Source organism: Grammomys surdaster, unplaced genomic scaffold (genome assembly GCF_004785775.1).
Source record: "Grammomys surdaster isolate TR1022 unplaced genomic scaffold, NIH_TR_1.0 124988, whole genome shotgun sequence".
NCBI classification, from domain to species: domain Eukaryota; kingdom Metazoa; phylum Chordata; class Mammalia; order Rodentia; family Muridae; genus Grammomys; species Grammomys surdaster.
In genome coordinates this window covers 173,794-198,385 of record NW_021619916.1, presented here as the reverse complement: position 1 = coordinate 198,385, position 24,592 = coordinate 173,794, and the positions used below count along the sequence as shown (strand labels likewise).

At 48.6% G+C, this 24,592-nt stretch overlaps 1 protein-coding gene across 1 annotated transcript in view; it reads right to left on the bottom strand.

The window, feature by feature from the left end:
* Positions 1-24,592, bottom strand: part of Duox1 (dual oxidase 1) — a 32,072-nt gene that overhangs the window by 961 nt on the left and 6,519 nt on the right. The window contains exons 8-30 of the mRNA XM_028784962.1: positions 24,026-24,116; positions 23,216-23,318; positions 22,827-22,999; positions 20,486-20,661; positions 20,106-20,224; positions 19,463-19,600; positions 18,705-18,818; positions 17,789-17,988; positions 17,023-17,208; positions 13,355-13,580; positions 13,080-13,173; positions 12,671-12,846; positions 10,604-10,673; positions 10,102-10,227; positions 9,095-9,273; positions 8,713-8,943; positions 8,121-8,220; positions 7,861-7,910; positions 6,346-6,473; positions 2,228-2,381; positions 1,634-1,866; positions 1,244-1,402; positions 16-171 (exon numbers count right to left, since the gene is read on the bottom strand). Of these exons, the coding sequence (XP_028640795.1) occupies positions 16-171; positions 1,244-1,402; positions 1,634-1,866; positions 2,228-2,381; positions 6,346-6,473; positions 7,861-7,910; positions 8,121-8,220; positions 8,713-8,943; positions 9,095-9,273; positions 10,102-10,227; positions 10,604-10,673; positions 12,671-12,846; positions 13,080-13,173; positions 13,355-13,580; positions 17,023-17,208; positions 17,789-17,988; positions 18,705-18,818; positions 19,463-19,600; positions 20,106-20,224; positions 20,486-20,661; positions 22,827-22,999; positions 23,216-23,318; positions 24,026-24,116 (3,382 nt within the window). The remainder of the gene's footprint in view (positions 1-15; positions 172-1,243; positions 1,403-1,633; positions 1,867-2,227; positions 2,382-6,345; positions 6,474-7,860; positions 7,911-8,120; positions 8,221-8,712; positions 8,944-9,094; positions 9,274-10,101; positions 10,228-10,603; positions 10,674-12,670; positions 12,847-13,079; positions 13,174-13,354; positions 13,581-17,022; positions 17,209-17,788; positions 17,989-18,704; positions 18,819-19,462; positions 19,601-20,105; positions 20,225-20,485; positions 20,662-22,826; positions 23,000-23,215; positions 23,319-24,025; positions 24,117-24,592) is intronic.

Below are 24,592 nucleotides of genomic sequence, written 5' to 3'. Positions count from 1 at the left end.
CTGGCCCTGACCTACCAGCATGGTGGTCCTGAGGTCAAACTTCTCAGCCAGCTGAGTAATATAGATATGCACAGACACCAGGTCCTGGCGGTCACTCTCCTCCACCTCGCGGATGATGTCAGCCAGCCACTCAAACTGCCGCTGAGTCCTTGTCACCCAGATGAAGTAGATCTGAGGACACACACTGGGGCTCAGGGCCAGCTCAGGTCCCGCTCTCTACAGGTCCTGCATCTCAACATGGAATTCTGTCCTTAGCTAGTCTGTTTCTGCCTCTAGACTACCTAGGAGATAGAATGTACAGTACAGAGATGTATTTCCCTTGGACAGAGAGAGCTGGGAGTGAGAAGCAATCTCACCAAAGAGCCTTCCACCACTGAGCTGAAGGTCTGGTCCAAGGCAGCTTCTCAAGCCAAGCCATCCTAGCACTTCCTTCAGTGGGTGCTGCTCGTCTGAGCGGCTACCTAGAGGCAGAACTTTTGAGCTGAAAGGCATTTCATAGAAATGCCACCCTGGGGAGCCTTAGCTGCTGAAATGTGACTTTAAAAAAAAAGCCGACCCCCCCATCCCCCAGGGGAAGAGGAGTCAACTTAAGCTTTCAAGAGGATAAAACCAGGTGCTGCAAGTGAAGGAAAGGAAGAGCTGGCACCCTCTGAATGCAGGCAGCATGTAGGCTGGGCTTCTGCCTGCTGCATTCCAGCATACCTGATTCACCTGCCAGGCCCAGAGAGACAAGCAGGGGCCTGCCACTGGGTCAGAATTACAGAAAAGGGCCCTGTCTGGAGGTGGCCTGAAGCCTTGACTAGGTTGCTAGGGCCAACCCACCTGCAAGTCCTACCTTGGCATCTCCCCTGGATCCTGAGACCTAAGCCAGTTTTACTTGTGCCCCACCCCAAAGGTGCCCTTCCCTCTCCCAGCTGGTGCTCCAAAGGCTGGTTTCTTCTGGATGAGGGAATGCAGTTTTGTTTGTTGCTTGCTTGTTTTGTTTTACCTTCCTTCAGTCCCTCCTGGAGAGACTCCCACAAGTAACTCCTGTGTGGGCACTCCTATGAAGAAACTCTTGGAAAATTAGGTGGGGGCTTACAGACATCAGTATACCAATTCTGCCTGTCAGGACACCCTGGCATCTTTCCAATACACTACCCCTTTCTGGGTTTCAGACTGACATGTCTTTGTCTGGATAGCAGAGACAAGACTAGAGGCAGGAGATGCAGTCATTGTTAGGCGAATGGGGGCTGGTGCTCACCTTCTTACAGAACACTTGGCAGCTGACTGATGACTTGAAGACCAGGTCTTTGAGGATGGAAGCAAAGGGGGTGACTCCAATGCCCCCTCCTACCAGCACTGACACCTCAAACTTATGCCATTCCTGGTGGCCCTCTCCAAAAGGTCCATCGAGGTACAGCTGTAGGGAGTACAGTGGTTTTTAAATTCAGCTTGACCATCATTCTGAAGCCAGAAGTGGAAACAGTAGGCAGGATAAGGGAGTTATATGACAGGAAAAATACAGGGTGGGGTTGGATCTGTCTTTTCTGGGACAGCCAGTCTCTGGATTGTGGAAAGGTCAGTACAATGGGGAGCCTGGGATGCTGGGAGACTCTAAGAGTGAATAGATATCTGGCCTGAAGTCGGGCACCTTTGGGTATCTGGCACAGGTGTCACCCGTTGGGGGTGAGTAGATCTCCCTGAGGCGGGTGGTCCAGGGTCCAGCTGCCCGGATGTGCAGGCTGAGTGTGTCCTCGTGAGGTGCAGAGGTCAGCGTGAATGGGTGGTACTCAGTGGTTCCCAGAGCCAGGCATGCAATTCGAACCCACTGCCCTGACTTATACTCAAAGCCTTGAGGCCTCTGGAACCGCAGGTGGGTCACTCCTGGGAAGAGATGATGCAAGAGCGGTTGCCTTGGACCCGGAAACAGTATAGTCTCTAGAAAGTTCCTCCAACCTCAGCTCTGATAACAAGTAGACATTCCTTTATAGAATCTTGCCTTGAGGAGGAGCTGGGGGATGCACAGGGCAAGGGAAGCCTAGCCCGGTCTCCTCCATTCTGTCTTAAGCAGGCCTTAATCTTCTAGCAAAGAACATTTCTCATCCAATTACTCCTCCCAGCGAATACAGGCCCCTTCCGTCTCCACTAGGCAAGGCTGGTAGACTAGAGTGGTCCAAGCACTGTTTGTACCCCGTCAGTTGCCTTAGTAGCCAAGCTGGTTCCCTCACAACCTCTAGGCTTGTACCTGAAGGCAGCAGCTCAGCCTTCACCACGCTGATCTCCACCTTCTTCCGGCTCAGGCTCACCAGCTTGTCCCCCACATAAATAATTGCAGGGACCAGGAAGAAGATGTGGAATCGGGGCATCTGGATGAGAGCAAAGCTGCCGTGGATGATGAGCTGCACAGACCAAAGAATATGGCTCAAACACAGAGGTACACACAACAGACTGTGGGGCCAGCTTTGGCCTTAGACTCTGTGAACTTTCCCACCTCACCGTCTAGGTTCTAAAACAACCACTGCCACCTCCATCCTCCAAAGCATTCCAAAGGAATACTACCATCCCAGACATAGCCAAGTTGACTCGCACTTGGACTCGTGTTAGACACCTAGTGTGTGTATGAGAGAGGGAGAGGTGGGGGGCAGGGCTGATCTCAGATGTAGCCCATGCTGGCCTTGAGCTTCTGGTGATCCTCCTGCGTCAGCCTTCTGAGTACTAGATTTACAAGCTTGCATCAACACACCTGGCAATGTGACCTTTTGAAGTACTTTTAAATCATGCCCTCTGTCTAAAAAGCCTTAGTGAGCTTCCCATTACACCCTCTGGCCATGCAGCTAGTTGATTCTTCCTCTCTGTTCCTCAAATACAAGTCTTTTGAGTTCCAAATCTTTGCACTTACAGGGCTAAGGGGAAGCTTGGGCTTCCTACACCTAGACCTTCCCATGGCAACTTCCATCCCTTTCCCAAGTTTCCGCAGGAATGGCGCCTCCTCACATTTTATCTCCTGGTTAACTTAATCCGCCCTCATTCACAATCAGCCTTTGCTCATTCCCGTGCACATCATTGTCCTGAACTGTCTGAGGAGCAGGGACTGTGCTAGCATTGTTTTGGCTCTTTGTAGTGCCCGCTGGGTACACACTTAGTACTCAATAATGGTTGGGAAGAGGGCATCCTGTTTATCCCTCCTTTTGGTGGCTAAGAACACCTAACTAGTCTATCTTTTCCATGAAATAACCTGACAGATTATAACCAGCCCCACCCAAGATTCTCTCCCTCTCTCTCTATTGTTCTCTAGGGTTTAAGCCTTGCTAGATAAGTGTTTATCACAGAGCTACATTCAAGCTCTTTTTTTACTTTTTATTTGAGAATGTCTGAATGATTTGACTAGACTAGCCTTGAACTCACTGTGTAGACTAGGCAGGGTCCGAACTTGCGATCTTCCTATTTCTGACTCCCAAGTAGCTGGGACTGTAGGCATGTGCTATCAGGCTCTACTACAAGGTTTTCTTTAAGGTCAGGCCTGCTTCCTGTCTGTAGCCTGTGACACTAGTGACCCTCTTTTCACCTCTGTGTCTCACAGCTACTTCAGCAACAGTGTTCTTCTGGTTCTGCCTCAGCCTTCCCAGCCACTCAATTTCCAGCTCCTGTGTGGGCCCCATTGCATCTGTCACCCCCAATAATGGGTGTGGTCCAAGCTTCATGTCCTCACCCACTGCTCTTGTCTTTCTGTGCTCCACCATGTCCATGGGCTCTGATGAGCTATAACCATTCTGCCTTATCGGCCACCCCCACATGTCTCCAGCTACCCAGGCCTATCTCCTTTGTCCCCTGGATAGTCTATCACGTTTCCCACCCCTACATCTGCATGCCCTTCTACCTAGATCCTGCTACCTGGATTGCTCTTCAATTTCCACTCAGCCTTGTCATTGTTTAGCTCTCTCTTCTAAAGCTGTGGCCTGTGTCCCATTTGCTCTCAAAGTTGCCCCTGACCAGTTCAGTGTAAGTAAAACTTTCCTCCATGATTTTCTATGGCTTACTGTTGGGACATTCTGCTCAGCAATTCCTTCTGTTTGGTGTGCATGTGTCACTGGTCTCTGCAGAAAATCCTGAATTCCTAAAGGTGGGGTTTAGTGTTGCCATCCGTTGGGCCTCCGTCAGAGCTAAGACAGAAGAGACCCTTGGTTGCTATCTGTTTCATTGAAATCAGGTCTTTTGTTCAGGAATTCCTTCCCCAGTAAAGAGTTCCACATTTTTAAAGCTTACCCCACGGTGGGGCAGTTCAGTTTCTGAGTTGCCAACTTAGACACTCTATCTCAGATTCTGTCCTATACTGGGGTCTTTTACTTACAATGTTCCTTTCTGTCCAGAGCCACTGCCTCCCTTCCTCCACCCGCTGCGAGAAGTGATAAGACAGTTGCTATATTCCTGATCTCTCTGCCCATGTAAAAGGTTCTCAATCTGCCAGGCTAGGGCTTCCCAGAAACCCGGTGACGTCTGCAGCCAGCAATGGACCAGGAGGCAGTCTTGGACTCAGGGGATCAAGCTGGCCACTCTACTGGATCTTCCAACTAGTTTTATCACCAGGAACAAGAAACAGAATTTTTATAGCAGGAGCAGTAGAGAGCAGGCTAGGGATCCACACATTATTGGATAGGTAGGAAATTAGTGGGAAGGAAGGAAATTAGTTAACCACAGCTCCCAGGAGACAGAGAGAGTCTTTGGAATAAACAGCAGTTCTAGGAAATATCCTAAGCCAAGCCAGATAGTTATTTCAGAATCAGGAAGTGCTGAGCCACAGGCAAATGTGTGTGTGTGTGTGTGTGTGTGTGTGTGTGTGTGTGTGTGTCCCAGCTATTAGTGAGGACAGAGCAGCATCTGGGAGGAAGGGTCAGGACAACAGGATCAAGCCACACCCAGATAGTGTTACATTCTTCATCTCAAAACAAAGGAGACCCCTGTATACTGCTGTATTAGGAAATTAAAATGCTAGTCATAGGGGCTTGGGCTCTTTGAATGCTAGCAGCCAAGCCGTGAATTATCCGGTAGGAAAAGTGAAGGCCTTCAGACTTGGGTATGGTGCCCTTTGGGGACTACTGTATAGCTGAGGAAGGTGGGCAATCAGAGTAATAACACAGGGACCCAGGTCAAAGTCGGCTCAGGATTGAGGTGAATCAGCTGATGGTAACACAGAGGACGGTGAAGGGATCAGGAGAGGAGAGGGAATGTGAAGGAAAAAAGACATGGAGCCTGGGTTGAGAAGGAAACAGTATAGGTGTATAAGAATAGCAGTGGTAGAATCCAGCCTCTGCTTGGGCCTGCTCTCACAGATACTGTCAGGCATTGTCTCTGAGTCTTGACTTAGCTGACAGGCCAGTGTCATGACATCTCTGGAGGAAGTGAGTCTATATCAAAGGAATGCCACATCTGTTCTCTGCTCCCTTCTCTGCCTCCTGCTAGCTGTAGGTTCTTAGTGTAAACCTCCCCCATCCTCAAAAGGTGTAAGAGATCCTTTCCTCTGCTACCTAGCCTCTGATTGTCTTTTTTGTTTTGTTTTGTTTTTCGAGACAGGGTTTCTCTGTGTAGCCCTGGCTGTCCTGGAACTCACTCTGTAGACCAGGCTGGCCTCGAACTCAGAAATCCACCTGCCTCTGCCTCCCAAGTGCTGACTGTCTTCAAAGACCCAAGCCATTCTTTCTCTGGTGTTGGGACCTGAACTCTCTCCTTGGAGCCCAGACCTCTGTCTGTCTGTCTGTCTGTCTGTCTGTACATGCTGTTGATAACACTTCAAATAAGTTTCTTTTCTTCTAGTAATCCATCTCAGCATCCTCTTGAATCACTTGCTACATCCAAAACCTAACAAGGTGGAGTCTTAAAGTCCATCTAATCAGTGATCTGGCTGGTGTTTTGAGTGATCTTATTAACTTTACAAGTGTTGTTTGGCTGGATGATGCAGCTAATGCTTTCTCAGATGAGATCAGAACAGAACTTTCTCCAAAAGAGTAATTCTCCCTTAAGGTACAAGAAGTCCACCCTGGAACCAAAAACCAGCTACCCAAAGGGAGAGAAGAGCTGGAAAGAAACAGTATGGGGGAGTCTATGAGGAATGTGGGTGAACCTGGCAGGGCTGCAACTGAAAAAGAAAAAACCCATGCACAGAAAGGAAGGAATCTTCCAAGAGCCACATAATGGGTCAACAGACTGGAGAGCCCCACTCTATAATTTCCATCTTTGTAGAGGGATGTGGAGAAATGAATACTTGAAATAACTTAGGGGATGGAAAAATCAATGTCCCAGCCTTAAAGGCCTCCCAAGGAATGTCTTTCACATACCCCACAGGCCTGGACCACGGCCAAAAACCCTCACCAGGATGTAGAGAAAAATGTAGAGATGGTGGGTCAGCCAGAAGCCCCGGAAACTTCGTCGGCGGAAGTGGTGGGAGGCAAAGACATACATGATGGCCAGGGCCAGGAGCAGGAGGACCCCAGTGAGACCTGTGAGGAGGACAGGAGGCAGAAGACTGAGGGAAGTGTGGAAGGTGTGTCCTGGGATATTCATTCATGTCCCTCTCTACTACTCTGTTCAAACTAGTCAGGTGACAAAGTGGTCTCGAAGTTAAGTGCACCCAAATGATAGGTACCATTTGATTTAGCAGAGCCTATTCATCTTCTATAGCTGTAATCCTTTCCGCCTGTGTCACCACATTTTTTTAAATGTCACCCCTTTTCCCGACCCTCAGGTCCTCAAGAACAAGGACCACACTAAGCTGTGCTAACCACTGAGCCTCCTGCCTGTTGCCAGGCCTGGCACACTGCAGGCTTTGTATAAATGTGTGCTGAATGAATTGGAGGCACAGAAACCTCTAGATGAGACATGGGGGATATCAGGCTCTGTTCCCATGGCGTCAAAACTGCACCAACCCGCTGGCTATCATAGGACTTGACATGAACTCTGGACCAATTTGTGCATGGGACCATACTAACCCAGCAAATTGCCAGAGTTCTTTGTCCAGCCTGGAACTGGTAGAAAGCGCCATCCTCTTTCATGGAGGATTCCATGCCAGGGGTACAGGGAGGGTAATGCTGGAGCCAGGACGGGGTGTAGAAACCCAGACTACCCTCCAGTGACCAAGGAGGAGAGTGGCAGTAATTAGGAAGATTAGAGCCCTGATGTGTGGGAAAGCAAAGGTTAAGAAGGGATTGAACCACAGCCTGTAAACTTGTGAGTAGAGAGAGGAGCATAAATACAGTCTTATCCTCCAAATCCCAGTGTGCCGCAGTCAGCAAGCGCCCTCTGAAGTTCAAAGTAGTAGGATTACAAAAAAAAAAACCAACCCTGCTGTATTTCACAGAAAGGAGTGCATAGAAAACACATTGCCCCCAAGAGGGGACAGACTGAAATATAAATAGTCTTAATAGATTCATAGCTATTAGCTCTGAAATGGGTGATTGTAGGAAGCTAGGACTATGTCTCCTCCCCCGCTCTCCCGGGATCTTTGTCAAGAAATCTTATGGTGTGGGTAGGGACTTATGCCTGGTTTGATAAAAAGCCAAGTCCTTCTCCCATGCAGCCAGGACACAGCATTCCTCAAAGCAAGCATCATGACAGGTACATGTATTAAGAAGGGGGAGCTACTCCCAATCCCCTGAGAACTGGTCCAGGTTGGAGGCCAGCAAGCCCTTTCCAGGGAGGAACTAGCCCAAGGATGAGAGGGTGACAATGCAGTCAGGCTAAGTCTTACTACCAAGGAGTGTCCTCGGGGACAGAGGGCAGAGCCTGGCTCACTGTAAGAGTTGAGTAAGTTTGGCTGTTCACTGACAGAACCCAGAGGCTGGAGTTTACACTGAAGCCTGGACATTGATGGAAGGGAAGGGCTCTCACCTGGCACAGTCTGGAAGAACCACCAGTAATACTTCTGAGGGAACTCGGACCTTGCAGAAGACAAAGCAAAGTCGTAAGTTGAGTTCTCTGAGACCTCTCCCAGAGTTCCCAGAGGAGCAGCACTGCCTAGTCACCAGTCTCTCTCTCTGCCGATGGCTCAGCTTGGTCATTGTCACTTTATCCCAGAAAGTGACACTGTCCTCTAGGCCAAGAAGATTTATCCTCTACCTTCAAGAAATTCACTCTTGACACACACTCACCCATCATCATGGAAGAGGCCAGGGAAGAGGCAAGCGAGGACACTGAGTGGACTGATGGAGAACAGGTACACATTCACCACATGGCCAGCACTGTGCAAGACTAAGGAAGACCAGACAAGGTGGTGAGCCCAGGGACAGCCAAGTAGGGTGTGCAACACATTCAAGTGCCAAACAGGGCAGACTGAAACAGCACCTTTGGGAGCTGGGCTCCTTCCCCGTTCCACCCATGAACACAACCACACATCTGAAATTATACCACTGGAAGCACATTCCTTTGGTTTCTTTCACAGATCTGTTTTAAAGCATAAGGACTAGGAAAGCAATCATTTGTATCCTTGTGCTAGAGTCTTGGTAGATTGTCAGAAGCTGAGGCAAGGATGCCCTTGAAAATGCAGGAAAAGCCATTCAGGGAAGGGTAGGCTCCTGGGCTTAATTTCATCCCACAGCCCAGCTAACTCCATCCTAATGGAGAAGGCCACCCAAATCAACATTAAAGTTAGGTGTAAATGACGGCGGCGGGGAGGAGCATGAGAGGAGCAGAAGCCAGCAAGGTCAAAAGGCACCAGGAGAACCCCAGAGCAGCAGCCCCTGCCTGTGAGGATGATGGCCGTGGAGGCGATGAGGCGATGGAAGTCCACAGCCGCATCGAAGGGAATGTAGCGGTTGAGGAAGGTCTCCCGCAAGAAGGTGATGAGGTTGCGGCACATGGTGAGCAGGATGTAGGAGAACATGAAGGAGATGCTGGCCGCTGTGCCCCGGGACAGGATGATGCCCACGCGGGTGGTATCGGTGATGCCGCTGTGGTGTGCCGCAAACGCATAGTCTGTGGAGGGGAAACAGTGCAGCTGTCGGCGGGTGACCCTATTGTCATTTATTGAAGCCCGCTCTTCCCCCCAACCCCACATTGGGATGTGTGTCACTCACAATAGGCCCCAGTTCCCCGCCCCAGACTTGCGGTATGCGATGTCACTCACAATAGGCTCTCTCCAGGAAGAGCGCCCCAGTGATGGTGTAGAACACTGCCACACAGCCAATGTGGCGCCTGTAGTTCTCAATGAAGCGCTTGAACTGCTGCACCGTTTGGTGGCGTCGGCTGCGTTGAAACTTCTTTCGGTGTGCCTCAGTGAACAGTAAGGGCTGGAATGAAGTTACCCTGGGAGAGAGGAAGCCTTTGGCTTGTGAGACTCAATACCGGTGGAGACCTGCTACGCCAAGGAGGACCCTCTCAGGAACAGCCTGGGAAGGACAGAGCCTCTTGCAGCAGGGTTCAGATCCACTGTCTGAGGGCTGACTTCTAAGTAGTTATTTCATCTCTGAGGATACACTCCATCTACAGCAGGGTCCGTTCACAGAGAGTCCCTTCCCTTCCCTGTTTGTAGTTCCTACCAGGCACCTACAGTGAGTCTTTAGAAGGCTCAAGAGGCCTGTCTCAGGTAGCTTTAGTAGGCAACTTGACACACCTGGTGTTTGGCATACTTGTAGGGCATTTGTTTCTTAAGTGATGTCAGCAGACCCAGCCAGCCATGGTCAGCGCCATCCCTAGGCAGATGAGCCCAGGCTGTATAAGAAATGTAGCTGAACAAGCTAGGGGAAGCAAGCCGGTGACCAGTGTTCCTTCATGGTTTCTGCTTCAAGCTCCTGCCTTGGCACCTTTCTGTGATATATTGTAACCTGTAAGCTGAATAAGCCCCTTTCTCCCCAAGTTGCTTGGAGTCATGGTTTTAGCCTAACAACAAAAACATAATTAGGAAAGGCCTCCTCTATAAAGGCCCTCCTGACTTCCCAGGCAGAGGGAGAAAACATCCTTGAGTTTCCCTTGCCCTTCCTACCATTCCAATATTCATCAGTATGGTGCACCAGACTCACTGTACCAAAGCATTCTGAGGCAGAGAGTATTTATCAGCCAATAAAGCAGAGTGCCCTGAACCACGCAATGGATTGTTGAAGGGATGCACAGACTTTAGGGGCATAGCAGGCATACTTTTTGCCAAACCTCCGTCGAATCTCTTGAGGAGGGTCTGTGTCCATGGGGCACTGCATTCTCTGTGGTGATGATGCAGTCTTCATGATGTTTCGGGCACAATGGATGCTCACTCTGGGCGAAGGGCTAGGAAGGAAAGGCATACGTATCATCTGACCTCTGCTGCTGTGCTCTGCCTCCAAATCAACTTTGTTCATCAAAACCCACCATGCAGGACAACAAGATTCCCACAGAGAGGCAGACACACAGAGAGAAGGAGTCCCAGCTGAGGCCTCCATATATAACTCTGTCCTTACAAGGACTCGTGGCCCAGGCAGTAAGCAAGCTTTGCCGAAACTCAGCAGACTCTCTCCTCATCCTGAGGAAGGATGTGTCTGTCCACTTGGAGGAAGTGGAGCCCTTTTCTATTTGCATGAAGGTGCTACATTGGATAGTGGGGTGTGCCCAACCTCAGCCATTCTGCAAAACGACCACTACCCAATACATGCCAACGGGAGCTTACCAGATCTTCTCCTGGCTGATGTAGGATGCTCGCCGGCAGAGGTTCTTGATCACTTCCGGCACTTCCACCCCTGGGGTGCAGAGCTTGGTTAGGGAACAGAGTCTCAGAGAGCCTGACTCAGTGTGCATGTTCCCCCTTTCCCTAAGCCTACCTGTAGAAAGGATCCATTAAAAAGAGATCCTGCCTCAGGGTACCGCAGCCTCAGCTCTTGGCCCCTGTGGGAATTGCACTCACCTATCAGTGACAGCTGAAAGGGAGGTCACTCAAAAGTCTTTCTGTTCTGTGTTTGAAACTGTTCATAAGGAAACCCTGGAGGTTTCATCTCATTGTTAACTCAGGGCTGAACAAAGCAAGGTCGAGCTGCAAATCCAGATTCTTAGGAGATCTGGAGCCTCCAAGGGGCTTCTAAGTTTCGAGCCAACACCAAAGATGTCTTGGCTTATGGTAAACTGATCTACATGAAGTTCAAGTGTTTAAAGGTTTATTAAATTTATGTTCGTGGGTGCTTGTATTTATGTGTTCTGTATTATGTATTTATGTGTATCACATGGGTGCCTGATGCCTGAGGAGGCCGGATGAGAACATCTGATGCCCTGGAACTTGGTTGTGAACCAAGGACTTGGAACCTGGACAGATGGTTGTGAGCTGCCATGTGGTTACTGGGAACAGCCTGGGTCCCCTACAAGAGCACTTAACCACTGATCCACAGTTCTCACTCTAACATCGAGTGTTTAAAACCACGTACAGATATCCACTCTCCAATTTTCAGTAAACAGCAAGTGTGTTGAAATAGGAATGAAGAGCGGATTCTGGTGAAAAGGGAGGGGCATGTTTCTCATGCCCTTTTCTGTCGTGTAAAATCTTTCTCAAATGACAAGAAGAAAACAACAAAGCATAGAGATGATTAAAGTGAAACGAGACACCGCACAGAGTTAACCTTTGGCTCGATCCTCAACCCCTGCCTAGTTATCCCAGGGCAGAATGTCCCAGCGACTGTGTAGCCTGACTCGCTTCTGGGTGCCTCCCTGGCCTCTGCCTCGGCTTGGTAGGAAAAACTAAAAACTCAACTTTCCTCTTTAGCAGCTCCCCTTGCCCTCAGGCCAGAGGAAGTTCATCCACATCTTGCCCGACTTGCTCCGGTCTCTCAGCAATGCTGCCAGCCCCCACTTGTCTCATAATCTGGGAAGGACCGGGTTTAGTCTCAACACGCCCCGAGAAGAATCACAAAGACATTGTGACAGCTCAGAACTGGCCACACACTGACCCCCTGTTTGTTATCTGTCCCTTCCCTCACTGAGACCCTGACTTCCACCCACATGAGTCAGACACAGGTAGGGTAAGAAGGAGCTGGAAGGACAAAGGAATTGGGCTGTGATGTACTCCAAACGCTTACTGAGCACTTAGCCAGGAGATAGGGTGGGAGTTAGGGGACCAAACTCCAAATATACCGGAACCATACAACTCAGCTGAGGAGAACATAGCCTGGCCAAATAGAGTTGTAACAAAGAGGCATTGTCTCCTCCCTGCTCCAAGCTTAGAGGTTCAAGGGTGGGGTGGCTTTGGCCAGGAGCCAGGAGAAGCACGGTCCCAGTCAATATCTCCTACCAAAGACTTGGTATAGTAGCATGTATCAGTTATCTCAGCACTTTAGAGGTAGAGGCAGGAGGACAGCCACAAGTTCAAGGCCAGCCTGGTCTACATTGCAAGTTCCATGCCACCCACCATGCACATAGCAAGATTCTGTCTCAAACAAACAAACAAACAAACAAAAAAGTCTTCTACCCATCCTTACCCCACCCACTGCAGCAGCCACAATACATTCATAAGCCCCAGGGCACTTTCCTCTTCTTGTGTCCCTTTCTCCATACAGATAAAAATAAATTAGCAATGTTATTTGATAATCACATGGGTATAAAAGAGAATATAATCCATACTAGCTATGTTATGTATTGATTATTATATTGATTTTTCTTCTGGTTTTTAAATAAAGTATTTCGGTGGGCTCTTAAAAGTATATAGGAATTATACCCAACAAGTAAATCAGCCCTGCTGATGAGGCAGCCCCACCTTTGACACATAGCTGTGTGAATCGGAGATCACTGTCGTGGTCTCTCAGCATGAAATGGAAATCCTCCCAGGTCAGCTCCTCCTTGTCCTGGAAACCTGACTCCCGGAACATGGACTCTACCACCTCAGCCAGCTGGGCCTTGGACAAGCAGTTGTTGGAGATCTCAATGAAGGACCTAGGGTTGGAAGCAGGCACCAAGCCCAGACACGAAGGCTCACTGGCCATCCACTTCAGGGCCCTCCATAACAGGGTCCCAGCTAGATGAATCCCAAGCCCCCTAATAGTTCTAGAAGGTTCTGGTTACAAAGATAAAGACAATGCCCTCTACTTCTCCTTTATACTTCTGCTATCCCATTGATGGCCCCTTCTCCCTGGCAGTCCCTGTCCTGCTTAGTGGAGAGGACCAACCTTAGCATCCTAATGAACTCATCCTTGGAAATGAGACCATTCCCGTCAAAGTCATACATTCGGAACATAAGGCGAGACTTCTCCTCTGGGGAGCCTGGAAAAAAGAGGGGTCCTGTGAGGAGAGACCTACCCAACCTCTAGAAACCCTTTCTAGACTGCCAGGCATCTGCCATAGTTGAAGACCTAGCCTCGGGGCCCTCCATTTCCAATAGATCAGTCACACTTCAACATCAGTGCCCCATCTCTGTCTGGACAATTATTTTCTTCTTCCTCACCTTTCATGAAGACCACCAGGATGTCCAGGAACTCCCGGAAGGACAGGTAGCCATTGCCATCCTTGTCGGCCAGAGAAAACATGGATTCCACAAACATATCCTGGGGCTTGAGGCCTAGGGAGTCTGCAAACTCAGCTCTGCTCAGCTCACAGGTCAGAGCTTCACGCACTTTCGTCGAAGAGTCCAGAGGCAGAGACCCTGCATCTGCTTGATTGATGTCTAACACCTGCATTTAAGTAGTCCCAGAGGTGGGATGGGGGGAGGAGGCATCCTTCACTTACAGGTTGATGGGGCCACTTTCTGAGGCAGATATTTGTCCAGCATACTAGGCAGCCTAGGCCTGTGGGTAATTTATATTTATACCACAGAGTCCTGGCCCTCTAACTTAGCTGACTGAACCAAGTATGTATATTTGGCCCAATCTGGGTATTTGGAGTTAGAACCAAGAGGTCCCAGATATGCTTTGACATGAGCACAGTGGGTTCAGAGTCACTGGGGGAAGAAGAGTCAAGGAGAAAGTAGAGGTAGTTGAAGACAGGCCTTGTTTGCTGACAGCTTTCTCTTCCAGATCTTTCCCTGCCAAGCCAAAGACCCCACTTTGAGGTTCCTGAGACTATGTGAATCCTTTATGTCTGACATCTCAAGGGTTTGGGAGAGGAGAATTCTTATTATGGGCCACCTCCATCTTACCAGGGACTGCCCCAGCAAGAGAACAGACAGAGGGAAGAAGGTAGGCCACAGGCCACAATACCTGTTTTTCCTGCCTACCAACAGCTGCTCAGCTCAAGCCTGACTGTGTTTTCAGAGGCAAGCATTGCAGTTTCAGACAAGGTGCTTTAGTGGAAAGAGCCTGGGGCAGGAAGTAAGAGACCTGGGTTCATGTCCCAACACTGCCACCTGTGCGCTCCATAACCTCGGGCACATCCCTTTATTTGTCTGAGGTTCATTTCCTCACTGGCCTCACTTATCTCACAGGTTATGATGGAAATCAGCAAGAGAGGCTGCCTAGGGAAGGGTTTAAAAATGGAAAGCACAGGATAGCTGACAGTCCATTAAACTCCCAGAACAAGGTCTACCCTTTATCCTGACGAAATCTGACCTGATGGCCAGAACCTACTTGTGACCAAACAAGGAGCCCTACCCTACCAGCCGAGGGTCCCTTGTTTCTTGGGCAAACTCCATATTCATTTAGGTGGAGAGTTAAGTCTGACCCAGAGTCCATTGCACATGCCTGTTCAATGACAGTCTATATGGGTCCTCTCCCAGCTAGCTGCCTCACTCCTTCTCAGACATTCATTCTCTCTCTCCCTTCTACAACGCTCAGTCCTACTCACTCCTTTCTTCTGGGCCCCAACTCTTCCAACTTGGAGCCCTTGACAATCTTACTTCCATCATGAACTTACACCAGACTGAAAGCTTTTCTTCTCTAACATCTTAGATCACATGCTTCCTGTATCACTTTTATAATCTTCGTTCCTTACCAGTCTTTTGTGTGACTATCACCACTATCCCAATAGCATGATTAACTTGTTAGGTATGGCATGCATGCTAAATTCATGTCTACCCATGAGCCCCATGCTGGGAATAGAACCCAGAGTCTTACACATCCCAGGAAGTACTTTACCACTAAACTATGTCCACAGACATCATTGGTTTTGAGACAGTAGCCCAGGCTGGACTTGAACTCCAAATCCTCCTGTTTCTCCTTTTCAGTGCTAGGACTCCAGGTGTGTGGCACCAAGTTTTCTTTGTTTGTTTGTTTGTTTGTTTTTTGTTTGTTTGTTTGTTTTGTTTTTTTGAGACAGGGTTTCTCTGTGTAGCCCTGGCTGTCCCGGAATTCACTCTGTAGACCAGTCTGGCCTCGAACTCAGAAATCTGCCTGCCTCTGCCTCCCAAGCGCTGGGATTAAAGGCGTGTGCCACCACTGCCTTGCTGGCACCAAGCTTTCTACATTTAATCTTCTATCTCCACTGTAGTGTTCTATCCAGGTTACCTTTATTTTTGTACTAGATGTGGACATTAGTCTTGAAATTCTCCCCACTATCAAATTTTCCCACATCTTCCCAGTAGTTTTCTGAAGTTCATGGCAGATATTACATCTCCATGGTACACTCCCTGAAGAAGGGATGAAATATGGGTCTCAAGGGCTCCACAGTACTGGCTTGCCCTTCTTGCACATTGTCTCCCTGAAGTCTTACATCAGGAGACAGGATTCAGATGGGTTGGGACATCTTCACAGTAAATATGAAAAGAATTTAGAGGCTGTTTTTGCAGGAAAGCACTAGCTCCTCAAGTGGGCCAACAGACTCCTCAAAGCAGAGTAAATCTTGGCATCTGGGGCTGGAGAGATGGCTCAGTGGTTAAGAGCACTGATTGCTCTTCTAAAGGTCCTGAGTTCAATCCCCAGCAACCACATGGTGGCTCACAACCATCTGTAATGAGATCTGATGCCCTCTTCTGGTGCATCTAAAAGCTACAGTGTACTCATCATATACATAAAAATAAATAAATAAAATCTTAAAAAAAAAAAATCTTGGCATCTGTGCCTTTATTTGGTGTATCTCCTCTGGGCTTTCATTTCCTGCTCAGTTCAGGCACGAAGACAAGTTAATTGCTTAATGAGTGTCTCTCTAAAACCTGAAACTAGGGACTGGAGAGATGGCTAGGGGTTAAGAGCACATATTTCTCTTCAAGGGGTTCCAAGTTCAGTTCCCAACACCCTCATTAGATTTCTCAGGAAGTTCACAACCTCTTGCCTGTCACTCAAGTCCAAGATGGATGTGATAACCTCTGCTCTCTGGAGGCACCCATACCCATTTGTCCCTCACCAACGTGGACATAATTAAAAATAAATCCCTTTGAAAAAGCAAAACGAAAACCCCCCTAATGTCATCAGGGTGATCAGTCCTAAATTTACCTAATCTATCTCATCCCTTTTCAAGGATGAAGACATCGAGAAGAGTGTAACAAAGGTATTTTACCACCAGACTTTACATCCTGTTCCAGACCTGGAAATCTCTAGCTACTGACATGAACCTGCAGTCACCTTGGAACAGCAAGCAGAACTTGCAGGCAGATTATCCCATGATGACATTACTCTCTAAACAGAAGCAGGTACTCCATGGTAGGAACTGAGGCTGCCCACCTAAGCAAAACAATTCATCTCAAGGGAACCAGAACGTTTGCCTAAGTAATAGGGAGTAACATAGTCACTGGAACCAAGCTGCAGATCTGACACTGAAATACTAACCAACCAGACCACGGTTTGATAAGGTTGACTAACTATGCATGCCTTAGGTCCAGTTTCTGCCCTTTCCTTATATAATCCGGAAGTACTTGTCAGTACCCGCAAAGACAGGGTTTAGATGTTCCATCTGTCTTCCCAACATGGCTATGTTGGTTAGATTCCTTCCCTGAGTAGCCACCATTACTTTAATTTGTGAGGCAAGTGGCTGAACCTAATCTGTTGGACACACTTCTACCCCCAATCCTCCAGATCTGGCCTAGGACTCCAGTTACATAAAAGCCTAGTGACTTGACATAAATCAGGACAGATTTTTCAGCTGAGAATTCAAGCCTTGGGATTTGAATGATCATCCCCATGACCTCACACACACACACACACACACACACACACACACACCCCAGATCTGATCTCATGTACATACCTGGGAGAAAAGGTGCCTGAAAAAAGTCTCCAGGAGGTGACCCCGCTGTTGCCTGGTCACTGCTGCTCTTGTCAGCTCCTGCTCCCTCAGTTCCCACTCCTGGAAGCTCAGCCCATTCTCCTTCAGCGCCCCTCTGATGTTCTCCACCAGTGCCTGCCGCTCCTCCTCCGTGTTAAACAACAGCACCTTCAAAGGTAGCAGGAGCAGAGGCAAACGTGTCGGGGCCTCTCAAGGGCAGGTGTTTCACATGGAACACACAAAGGGTCATTGGTGTGGCCTTGCAAAAGAGAAAATAGTCCTTCATTTACAGAACTTTAGTGAGCCATATTCCATACTGGAGAAAAGCTGGAGCGGGGCAGGGGGACACAGGGAATTGGGGCAGAGGCTGGAGAAGGCTGTGATCCAGGTAGTCAGAACTCATGACAGCCTTCTCTTTAACTCCCCTCCAAGTCCTGATTAGGATATAAAGTGAATAAATAAATTAATTAGTGGAAAAAAAAGAAAATCCTCTAGAGTCTGAAATAGAATAGAGAAGAGGACCCAGGTTCTTCTAGGAACTCATTGCTAGGACTTACAACCAAAGAAGCTGCCGCCAGAATGTGGGGAGACTGTGAACCAGCAGATCCAGAACAGGACAGACATATTCAAATTTATCTCTCTATCAGGTACTACATCTGGGACTAGAAGCCAAACCCTGTCTCTTGGCTCAGTATTCCTTTCCCTTTATTTAACTGCCTCATCAGTGATGAGGCCAGCTGGGCCATACCAGGTCATACTCCTTGGGGATCTTGAGCAGCAAGGTGCGGCGTCCACGGTTGCTGGACAGGATGAGGTTGACCTGCTGTGGGGGCCGCAGCTGGATGGTACGGAGCACAGTGAGCCTGCCATCCAGTACTCGGATCTGTCCAGGCTGTAAGTGCACAAGCACTGGCCTGCAGGGTTCCTTGCGGCCCTGCCACTCCAAAGCTGGGAAGCAAGAGATGGGGCTGGGTCAGCTGGGGTGCAGAAGGACACATAGGGAGAGAGAGGGCTAGTGCAGGGTCTCAGCAGCACTTGACCCCACCAATGCTGGACTCTGAGGGCCATCCTCTCCTCAGCAGTTCTGCTGCTCCTCCTCTAACCCACGAGGCAAATAAGGGCCACTGTTTCCTGAGTGTTTGCTGGATGCTCACTGTAGAGCTTTGGATTAGCTATTACATTTCTTCACAACCTAAGATACAGGCACCGTTAGGATCATACTTTACAGATAAGAAGAAACAGGTTTAGAGAGATTTAAAACAAAATCTGCCGAAGGACCAACAGCGGTCCTCAGCGGTGGAGCCTAGATTCCAATCCCACTTGACTTCAGAGCTTCATTAATTACGTCTGTTGCCTGCGATTCCAGCACGAGGTGCCGCAGAGCCATTCAGGACTTGTGAGTCATAGCCCTCTGAGATGAAGGCAGGGTCTTATGACTCTTCTACTACTGGATCACATTCCATTTGTTTAGGATCATTGGGAGGAGCTTTGAAGCTCGGAAAACTGCAGATCCAGTGCCTACGGTGGCTTTCCCAGACATGCCCAGGCTTCATCTACATCCCTAGGGATGAGGATCTTTTTCCTTGGACTTCTGGGATGAGGGTATGGAGCATAGCCCCAAATCATGTCCCTCTCATCACCACCCTGGCTACCATTAGGCCTACCTTCCACTCCCCCTACAAGCTTCTCAGACATGATGCTCTGGCGGTCTTGTCTCTGGAGCCTCTTGAAATTCCTCATCCGAAGCCGGGCAACAATCCAGGCACTGAGGAGGCTGACTGGTGTGAGAGTGGAGAGGGATGTTCGGGAAAAGTGGTTGTCAGAGAGAGAGAGAAGTCACTCCCTTCTAACTCATTCCTTAGGAAGAGCTCCTTCTATTCCTACCTTCTGACCGCCCTGCTGCCCGACTTTCAAATTTCCAGGCTCCGTGGAGGAAGCATGTTGCAACCCATGGGAACCTCTGAGTAGTGTCTAAAATATCAGCCACCATTGCTTCCATTACCCAAGTCCCTTCCCAGCCAGAAACTAAGTCCTCAAGCCACAAGCTAGACGCACCATACCAGGCTGTTGGGCCACCCACAAACACCCTTACCACGCTCCTTTTCCAGAAACTGAGTCTACCCCAGCTCTGCTTCTCAGCTGAGGATTTGTCTAATAGCTCTGATACCTCTTAAAAACAGCGGTAGAGCAGGGACTCTTATGGTCTCTTGACCAAGCTGGGCCTGGGAGCATCCCAGAAGATCAGGGAGACAAATCTCCCTGGAGTTCACTTATCTGCAGTCAGACATCTTTCCCTCCCCTAAAGCTTTTCTTACCACCAGAGGGACAGTATTCTGCCTTGTTATGCATAAAAACAACCCCAGCCCACCCCCTAGATTACACCTTTCAAAAGCTCCACCTTGCCTACCCATAACTCTCCTACCTAAGGGGAAACAGCAAAGGGTCCCAATGGTGAGTCCGAAGCCAAATCCACTCCCCTCGAAATAGTCCCGAATGAAGAGGGGGGCACAGTCTGGCAGGCCCTTGGTGCTGAGCTGACTTGGCTGTGGACAGGGGTCTCCTGGGGAGGCAGAGGAAGTCAGAACACCCAATACTATGCCACAATCTGGCACAAGGTCACTGAGGAGGGTGATAACAGAGGAGATGAGGGAGAATGGGGCTGTTTACCCCTGTCATTGCAGCATTTGCCAATGTGGATAGCAAACAGGTCCCAGCATGAACCTCAAAATCTCTAACCACACCCTGCCCTCCTCACATCGTTTTTCAGTCCTGCTGTGGAATATAATATCCTTTACCCTCATTTGGCCCTCTGAAAGCCACTCACAGACCAATCTCGTTCCATTTAAATATAAGAATCCCCCCAAGTCTTTAAGAGAGTTGGCCCTGCCCCCAATACAGCATCTACTAATTTTCCCTCAAGGGAAACTGTAAGTGGCAACCCAACTTTCTCAAGGGCAGAACCGTAGCTCACACCACACCTGGAGTGGTCATCCAACCACATCAAACCAAGCCTACAGTTGAGAAAGACTGGACTAGCATCCCTTCAACTACCTCTAGTAACTTACCTGCAAGCCAAAAGAAGACACTGGGCTGTAGGGCACTGGGGTCCACATTGGTGACAGCCACTAGGATGTCCCGTAGAGAAGTGTTTCGGATCTCTGCAATCTCTTCTTTAGAGAACAATCTGGACATAGGAGAGGTGGGCGAGCTGTCAAGATCGAGGAGAGATTTAGGACCTCACACTCAGGTAGCCCATGGGGAAAGAGCCCCTGAGCCATAGCTGTTTGTAAGAGCCTGCCAGCCTAGGGAGCTGTCAGAGACAAATCCTCACTTGAGAGACCCAGAAGGGCTGGAATTGAGGCCTGTGAGGGTTGTGTAGGGCCAAGCAGAGGGCCTGTGGTCCAGGCTGCGGTAGATTCTAAGACACAGTCCAGGCAAGCCTCACCCATTCCTGCTGTTTTCAAACCAGTAGCGGTCACCATCTCGTAGCCTGACAAACTGATCAAGAACAATAGTGCTGAAAAGGGGTCCAGGGTCTCCATGGCTCTCCAGAAGCCCCCCTGGGAGTAGCTCCAGCCGAGACAGATCCCAACTGTAGAGGAAAGCTGTGGCCTCCAGCACCTGGAACAGAGAGGGTGTTTGTTTGAGAGGACTCAGCAGCCAATCTTGGGCAGAGAGACAGCCCTCAGGCATTAGCCTCCGGGCCAATAACAACAAAAGACCTTAATAATAACTCATTCCTAGAGAGTACTTATTACACCCCAGGCATTGCTCTGGGTGCTTAGAGTAAGTTAACTCATTTATGGGAAACTTTCCACAGATTCCAATTCATACTCTATGAAAAAAAAAACAACAAAACAACAAAAACCAAAAAACAAAACAAGACAAAAAAAAACAAAAAACAAAAACAAACCCAACAACAATAGCCAGTCTTCCACATAGTTTGTGGGAATATGTGGAGCCTGAGAAGCAAGTCAGACTGAGAGGTTGAATCCTGGAATGATATTATAAAAGGTTTTTATCCTTAAAGTTAAAAAAAAACTTTAAACAACTAAATACCTAGCAATTTGTGGTCACAGTTGCTCACATCTGTGATCCCAGCACTGAGAAAGTGAGGCAGGGGGATCACCATGCATTCAAGTGAGAGTGTATTAAAAAAATCTGGCCAGGTGCATGCCTTTAATCCCAGCACTTGGGAGGCAGAGGCAGGCGGATTTCTGAGTTTGAGGCCAGCCTGGTCTACAGAGTGAGTTCCAGGACAGCCAGGGCTACACAGAGAAACCCTGTCTAGAAAAATCAAAATTAATTAATTAATTAATTAATTAAAAAATCTAACTATCCATTGTCTTTTTTTTGTAACAGAGTTTCACTCTGCTGCCGCCAGGCTGGCCTGGAACTGAGATACTCCTGCCTCTGCCTCCCATGTGCTGGGACAGAGATAAAGGTCTCTGATATCTCACCCACTACAGTTTTCTACTCTGCTTTTAATTTAATTTACTACGTGTGTGTGTGTGTGTGTGTGTGTGTGTGTGTGTGTGTACACTGTGATGCACATGTAGAGACCAGAGGATAACTTTCAGGAATTGGTTTACCCCTTCCACCGTGAGGGTCCCGGAGGGGATCAAACTTGGGTTGTCAGGCTTGGCAGCAAATGCCATCTTGACAACTCCTGCTCTTTACTTGTATCTAAGCACCTGACCAGATTCATCCCAGTGACGCCTAACTGAAGCCAAAGACTTCTTATTGACTTGTCTCGTGATTCCTGTGTTGATGTAGATTTTACAAGTTTGTAACTTGTACACCAAGTTAAGAGATTCTGAGTTCAGCAGAATTTGTCTTTTGACTCCGAAGGTCCGGGTCCAGTAAATATGTATTGACTATCTGTTGCTTGCCACACTCTTACTTGGCAGACCTTGATTTTGTTACTCTTAACGATCCTATAGTGGGTATTGTAGGTCCTTGACTTAGGAACAAGCTATGTTTCTATGTATTGATAGTCCAGCTGCCATTACCCCTAAGTTAGCTGTTACACTCTAAGCTATCCCCTGAGACCACTATATGAATTACTTTTAGGGAGGGCTGAGAAGAGTATTTCTTGAGACAGGCTCTCCTGTAGCCTGGGCCAGCCTGGAACTTGCTGGCCTTGAACCTCCTGCTTTTGTCTCAAATGCTAGAATTGTAGGCATGAGACACCATGCTGGGCATAGCACTTCCTTATAATAAGCCTTTTGCGTCTTTCCTGCAACCCTACAGTAAGGGCAAAATACAATGTACCAGGCACACGATTGTGCAAACTCCTCTATGCCTAGGTGACTGGGCCAAGATGACTGTGCGAAAATGGTAAGACAATCAAACTCGGCCTATTGACGAGCAGGCAATGCTATTTGCCTACAGGGGGTAGCTCAGAGTGTAACAGCCAATTTCAGGTAAAGGCAGCTAGAATATCAATACATAGAAACATAGCTTGTTCCTAAGTCAAGGACCTACAATACCCACTATAGGATTGTTAAGAGTAACAAAACCACTGACTATCAAATAAGTATGTGGCAAGCAACAGATAGTCAGTACATATTTACTGGACCTGGGCCTTCAAAGTCAAAAGGCAAATCCTGCTGGACTTGGAATCTTTTAACTTGGTGTACAAGATTGGAAAACATGACCTGCGTGAGTTTTGTCCTCACACCAAGTGTCTGTCTCTGGTACCCATATTTTACTGTCCATCGTCCCTGTTTGGGCAGCGTGCCCAGGCCCCTCCCCCAGCTCTCTGGGTCCTGACCCTTCCTCACAGTGCTATTGCTCCTCCAGAGTGCAGGGTTGATGTCCTGCCAGTGGGAAATGGGAGACAGGCCCAGTGCCTCCCTGGCTTTGGTGTAAGATGGCAGGCCTAGATCCCGGCCCCTCTGCAGGCAACTGGCCAGGTAGTCTGTACGGGAAAACTTCAGTGGTCCAGGCCAGAAATCTGAAAAAGAAATACTAAAGGGTTAGAGGGAGTTGAGGGCCATCAATGCAGCCTCCAGCCCAGACCATTCTAACCAATCCCAGAAATATCTGAGCCGTGGAGAAGGAACCATGATCAGCGGATGAGAAATTGTCTCAGCCCTGAGAGCTCCTCCCTGCCTGCCTCTGCAGGTCCAGCTGGACCTCCTTCCAGCTACAGGGCCAGCCTTAGGCTCACCTTGCACATCCTCAACCATCACGTGGTCCTCTCTCTCAGCAATCTGGGAGGCCATGCCCAGCAGCAGTGCATCCACGTCTTGAGCCCTTTGTAGCTTGGGGTGCTTAAGGAGTGGTGAGAAGACAGACATGGCTAATGGAACAAGAGTTTGGGCACCTGGCTCCCTCTGCTACATCTACCACATCCTGAGCCTGTCATGTTCTTAGCTCCTGGTAAGCATTTCTCAACTTCAGGCCAATTCTGCACTCATGGTAAATGATATTCCCACCCAAAGCAGATGTGTTGGGAGGGTTTTAAACTTGTATTCTCTCCTAGATTTGACCACACATTTGGCAAGGACACTAAAGCATCTAGATGCTCATTTTTGCTCTCCCATTAACCAGTTGTGTGGTCTTGCAGAAGTCATGAGACCTGTCTGAACTTGCTGTTCTCCTTTTACTAGAAGAGAGACCCAGCTAGGGGTGTATATACCCCATCATCGAGCAATTGTCTAGGTGGGATGGCATAGCCTGATGCTCCAAAGCCTCCAGAGGCCCAGAGTTGTCAAAGGAGACACCTAGGAGGAACAGTACATGTGGAAGCACACGTGAACACATAGTCCCCCTTCCCTCCTGTCTCTCATATGTAGCCCTTGGGTGAGGAGAGGCGATTGGCTTTTGACCATGTCCCCAAGCTGTTCCCTTCACTCTTAGCCCATCCAAGTTGCCTACTTCAGCCCTAGTGTCCACCTCCTTCACACACTCAACACATACACATGTGACATACATAACATATCCATTCATCAGTCCAACATTTATCTCCGACTCTGACCTCTCGACTCCAGTAGCTGTTGCAGACCCGGAGAGCTCCAGAGACACTTGAGGTATGATTGGCAACCTCCTGGAAGTGGCAACTGGCATTCCTAAAATGCAAGGAGCAAGAATAGTTACTGAGACCACGGGGTCCGAACGCCAGGCATCAGCTTTGGTTTGTAAGACTTCAGCCAGGGGTCCCAGGCTAGCCTTCCTTGTCTGCTGTGTAACAAGACCCTGGGAGTTACTGAACAGTTAGGCTTTTGGAAGGTTCCTAGCTCCCATCTGACCACACATCTGAAAATTTAGCCATTAAAAAAATTCTGTCCACACTGTCTCCATGTGGATAAGAGCACATACAGAAGGAAAGCAGTCTTACACACAGTTACAGGTTCTTTGGTGGCCACTGGAGACTGATTCTAAGACCCTCTCCAATAGCAAATCCATGGACACATAGATCTTTTATATAAAATGGTATATTTGCCTATAATCTATGTACATTAGCCCATACAGTAATATCCAAGTCTTTGTATGTTTTTACACACACACACACACACACACACACACACACACACACACACACACA